General features: G+C 35.1%; 1 protein-coding gene across 1 annotated transcript; it reads left to right on the forward strand.

Annotated features, from left to right (window-relative positions):
* The first annotated feature begins 2,930 nt into the window (after positions 1 to 2,930).
* LOC103542923 (olfactory receptor 14J1) lies at positions 2,931 to 3,896 on the forward strand. The gene has a single exon (XM_008509841.2). It carries the CDS (start codon positions 2,931 to 2,933, stop codon positions 3,894 to 3,896), a length of 966 nt encoding a protein of 321 aa, XP_008508063.2.
* Positions 3,897 to 5,232: the final 1,336 nt, after the last annotated feature.

Raw genomic sequence — 5,232 nt, forward strand, 5'->3', positions numbered from 1 at the left:
GTTAAAAGGGTAACTGGACTATCAGGTTCAGAGGTGTTTTAGAAAAGATATAGTGTTGGATGAAGCTTAGACTCAATGACCTCTAGGGGTAGTTTTAACTCTAAGATTCTTTGGTTCTGTGATTATGTATGAGTTTATATAAACACATGCTTACTGGACGTTCTGTTTTTACCTGAGGCCCATACAAGTACCTACAATTTTATTGGTGACCAATAAAGTTGAAATTGTTAATAGATGCAAAAATACTTCTTACTAGGGAGACCTAAGTCTGGATTTATACTACAGAAAATGTTGTGTACAATATACTTGTTTTCCTCCCTGGAATGCAGACTACAAGATTCAGTTAAACCAAGATGATAATTTACTACCTTCCACTGAGGCAATTCCTTGAGGGAGCGCTCCAGGAAGTCTCATGCTTTGAACTCACTGTGTTTACCTGAAACACCAACTACACTGAACAAATTTGTTCCCCAGTGCCTGGGTAGTCCTGGCTTCATTTCAGGTGTCACGGGCTTAGCGGGAAGTTAAAATGTCCTTGAGTCTATGCTTTCTGTTCAGTCTTGTAGGAAAGCATCTTAGTCCTCTTCTTACATGAAAATTTGAAAGACTGAGCCACCAGCTAAATTTTGGAATAAAGATGGTCAATCTTAGGACTAAATAATATTTGTTTCTACTGACTAAGATCAACTCTGGTGAGTGAAATTTCTCATTTTATGAAATTTATAGCTGTGTTCCATAATTTCTGTTTCCTCTCACATCTCATTCACTCTTTGAATCATGTTTATCATAATTCTGTATCTCTGAGTCCTCCCAAATGGCTCTAGAAAATCTACAAATGAACTTCACAATGGCATATTCAATGTGCTCCTTTTGTTATTTTAAATTTCCTTTCTTAAATATATGACACATTTTTTTTCTTTCTAAAGCCTCTATCTTCAATTGGCTCTATGATGCCACTCACTGCTGCTTTTCTCTTTTCTCTGTGAATATTCTTTTTCAGTCTCTTGGACTGGGTCTTCTTCTGCACATCTATTGAAATTTGATGGTCTCTAAAAGTCTGTCTTCAGACCTCTTTTCTGTCCTTTTTTTACTCAAAAAATATTCTTGTAAGTGCCATTTAAAGGAGCAAGGTTAACTGCTTTTCTACGTGATTTGCACATTCTTACTGAACTGGTGGTGTTTTCAGAACTACCATAGGTCAGATCCTCATATCCAACTTTATGTTTGGCACACAATCACCTCAGACTACTTTTCCCATCAGAACTCATCTCTTCTCTCAACCATCTCCCTGTCGCTGTCACCTATTTCAGAGAATAGCACAACTTCTCTTTCATCTGCACATCTGTCAACCATCAAGATTTTACCTGCTCATTCTCTCTTGTAATTATTATCTCTTGTTGTCATACTTATAGATGAGTTCAAATCTTCACCATCTCTGGCAGTATTTTATTCTTTAGTTTTATTTTCTTCCATGCTGTTGCCAGGATGTTTCCTAAAAATTAGTTTCAAAGTTCTCAAAATAAATTACAGCAAAACAGAAAGGTACTAGCTCAAGTAATTTTCAAACTCTTTCATTTACTGAGGGATTAATAAATGGAATAAAATAATATCTGATGTAGTAACTCAAGTAACTTGATACTTTTTGTCTATATAAAATTGAAGTCAATAATGTATATACTAAGTTAAATAAATATTTACTTAGTGCTTGTATATTAGATACCATTGCCAAAGGTAGGGAAATGATCAGAGATGGTGAAGGAATTGTCTTGAGACAACTCAGTGAAAATGGATTGACCTTTCAACAAATCTACAGGCTTTTTTTTAAAGAAGTAAAAATAAGTTATCAGGGTGATTCTGATACACAGAGTGATTTTATGATTTTACAATAACACATTTAACATAAAAAGTAACGCCAGCCAATCTCCCTAACAATTACGTTACATCTGGCATTAAGATTTTGCTTGTTTGGTTGGTTGGTTGATTATTTTAAGAAATGGGCGCTCACTGTCTAATATATTTCAAGTCCTAGAGAAAAAGAATAAAGAATTATTTATTCTTACTGGAGAAGTCACAATGTGATATAATACTGGAAAGTCATACACTCTACTACCTAGCATTCTGCCTATCACACAGTGAGAATAAAATACATTTTAGAAAATTATCATTATCTGTTTAAATGAATTTGATTGAAAATGTCCAAGTCCAAGTCATTCTAAGGATGATAACAATTAAAAGGACGAGGTATCATCATTTGCAAGATCTATCAAATTCCAAACCTCAGAATTCAATGCTTGGTATCAGTGGCATCTGCATCTTACAATTTTGAGTCATTTCACTATTCAAGCTTGCTCTGGGAAGTTCATTCCAACTAAATTTTATATTTTAAAAATGTTAGGAGCCTTTCAGAGTCAAGAAATATGACTGTCCTTAGAACTAACATTTCCCCTGTGCGTGTCTCCAGTCTGTTTCTAGATCCACTTACAAGGTAATAAGAACAACTTTATTTTAAATGGTTAACAAAGGAAGTTTTAATGCATCCTTGCAATGCTAAGATATCATATGTAAGATGTAATGATACTAGTATATAAGTACCATTTTCACTGACTTTGTTGCAGGGAAAGACTTTATCGTCTCCATTAATTTCTACCTTTGAGAATCCAAACTCTGCTCCAGAAATTTCTCACAAATTTTCAACCTATGTGAAAGTGTTGATCACATTTAGGAGTTCTATTTCTGAATAACCGCTAAAGATCTTTCTGAATTAAATGTTACCTCTAGAGGTATGGAGATAAATTCACCTTGATTTCAGTAGCTATATTCTGAGTACACTGAGTTACTTGACATTATAGATATATTAAATATCACACTTTCTTTTCCTACTGTTCTTTGGCTTTCTAAACAGAATCATACTTTCTATCTTCAGAGTGACCATGGCCAACTTGACCTCAACGAGTGGATTCCTCCTCATGGGGTTTTCTGATGACCGTAAGCTTCAGATTTTACATGCACTGCTGTTTTTGGTGACATACCTGCTGGCCTTGATAGGCAACCTCCTCATTATCACCATAACTACCTTGGATTATCGCCTCCATTCCCCCATGTATTACTTCTTGAAGCACCTCTCTCTTCTGGACCTCTGCTTCATCTCTGTCACAGTCCCTCAGTCCATTGCAAATTCACTTATGAATAATGGTTACATTTCCCTTGGTCAATGCATTCTTCAGGTTTTCTTCTTCATAGCTCTGGCCTCGTCAGAAGTGGCCATCCTCACAGTGATGTCTTATGACCGGTATGTAGCCATTTGTCAACCACTGAAATATGAGACCATTATGGATCCCCATGCTTGTAGGCAGGCAGTGATAGCTGTGTGGATTGCTGGAGGCCTCTCTGGGCTCGTGCACACAGCAGTTAACTTCTCCCTATCTCTCTGTGGGGAGAGAGTCATTCACCAATTCTTCTGTGATGTTCCTCAGATGCTGAAACTAGCCTGTTCTTCTGAATTCATTAATGAGATTGCAGTGGCTGCATTCACAACCTCAACAGCATTTATCTGTTTGATCTCCATTGTGCTTTCCTATGTTCACATCTTCTCTGCTGTGCTGAGAATCCCATCAGCTGAGGGCCGGACCAAAGTCTTCTCTACCTGCCTGCCACACCTATTTGTAGTCACCTTCTTCCTCTCAGCTGCAGGCTTTGAGTTTCTAAGGCCCCCTTCTAATTCTCAATCAGCCATGGACCTCATGTTCTCCATATTCTATACTGTGATACCTCCAACACTCAATCCAATTGTCTATAGTTTACGGAATGAAGCTATGAAGGCAGCTCTAAGGAAAGTACTGTCAAAAGAAGAATTTTCTCAGAGAAAAATGTATTTAAAAGCCCTTTGTAAACTCTAAAGAACCATACAAATAAACGGTATTGCTATGATGTTTCAGATTGTTAGAGGGGTAAATATTTACAATTTCTTCTCAGAACGCCTGTCCAGCTTTTCTATTATTTATATTCTTCTCAGAATAGAATTCTTCAAAATTTAAGATGTTATGCTTCTAATGATATTAATTTTTCTTCCTTCAATTCCATTGTTATTTTAAGGTATATTTTAGGAATTTTTCTGAAGTCAAAGGGAAAAGGCAATTAGTTTGCAACCTGGCCAGCATAATTTGAAGTTGACTTTTAACAAATAAATTCCAGACTGATGTCAGCTAGGCTAACTGTGATTATCAGATAATATATTAATAGAGTTTTTATGTGATTTCTCCAAGTTTCTTACCTATATTAAGTATCCATATTAATTTTCCTCTTCTATTATGTATTGTAATAGCTTTTCCCTCAAGTTTTTTCAGTCTCTAATAAATGTCAGGTGCATTATTCACATTTATCTTTTAACTCTATCAAACAACTCTTCTAGCTGTGCCACATTGTTGCCATTCTATCAATTAGGACACTAAATTTAAGGCAAATTAATTTTCTTGAGATTTCTCAAATTAAAAATAGTAAATATATGATTCAAACTAATATTTGTTTGACTCAAAGCTTATTTGCCTCTACTCATTGCAAATGCCTTGTTTCTCAATATGTGTACGTGTGTATGTTTATATATATATATATATATATATATATACATATCATCAATAAAAATAAGCATAAACTACCATAATTCACTAATGAAATAGCCATCGGGCATCTACTTTCCCATTACTGGAGATGTTTATATTAATTCATTTCCTCTTCGGATCTGAAGAAGAGTTTGACAAGATGGTTTTTAGAGTTAGACAGGGATGCCTCCTGGGTCCACAAAATGGAACAAAGATGAATGAAACAGGAAAAGCTCAAAACTATCAGTATGTGAATCACAGGTCTTGTATACACACGCATCACATCACATTCCATATCTTTTTTTAAAATTTATTGAGGTATAATTGATATACAAAAAAATTTCACATATTTAACGTATATGTCTGGATGAGTTTGGACATATACAAACACCTTTGATACCATCACCACAATCAAGGTACTGAACATATTCATTCTTTTCAAAAGTTTCCTAGTATTCTTTCGCATTATTCTTTTTGTGCGTGGTCAGAACACTTAACATGAGACCTATTTTCTTAACAGATTTTAAAGTGCACAACACCATATTGTTAACTCCAGGTAGTGAAATAAACCAGTCAAAGAAAGACAAACACTGCATGATTCCACTTATATGAGATATCTAAAGTAGTCAAATTCATA

This window comes from Equus przewalskii, chromosome 19 (genome assembly GCF_037783145.1).
Source record: "Equus przewalskii isolate Varuska chromosome 19, EquPr2, whole genome shotgun sequence".
NCBI classification, from domain to species: Eukaryota; Metazoa; Chordata; class Mammalia; order Perissodactyla; family Equidae; genus Equus; species Equus przewalskii.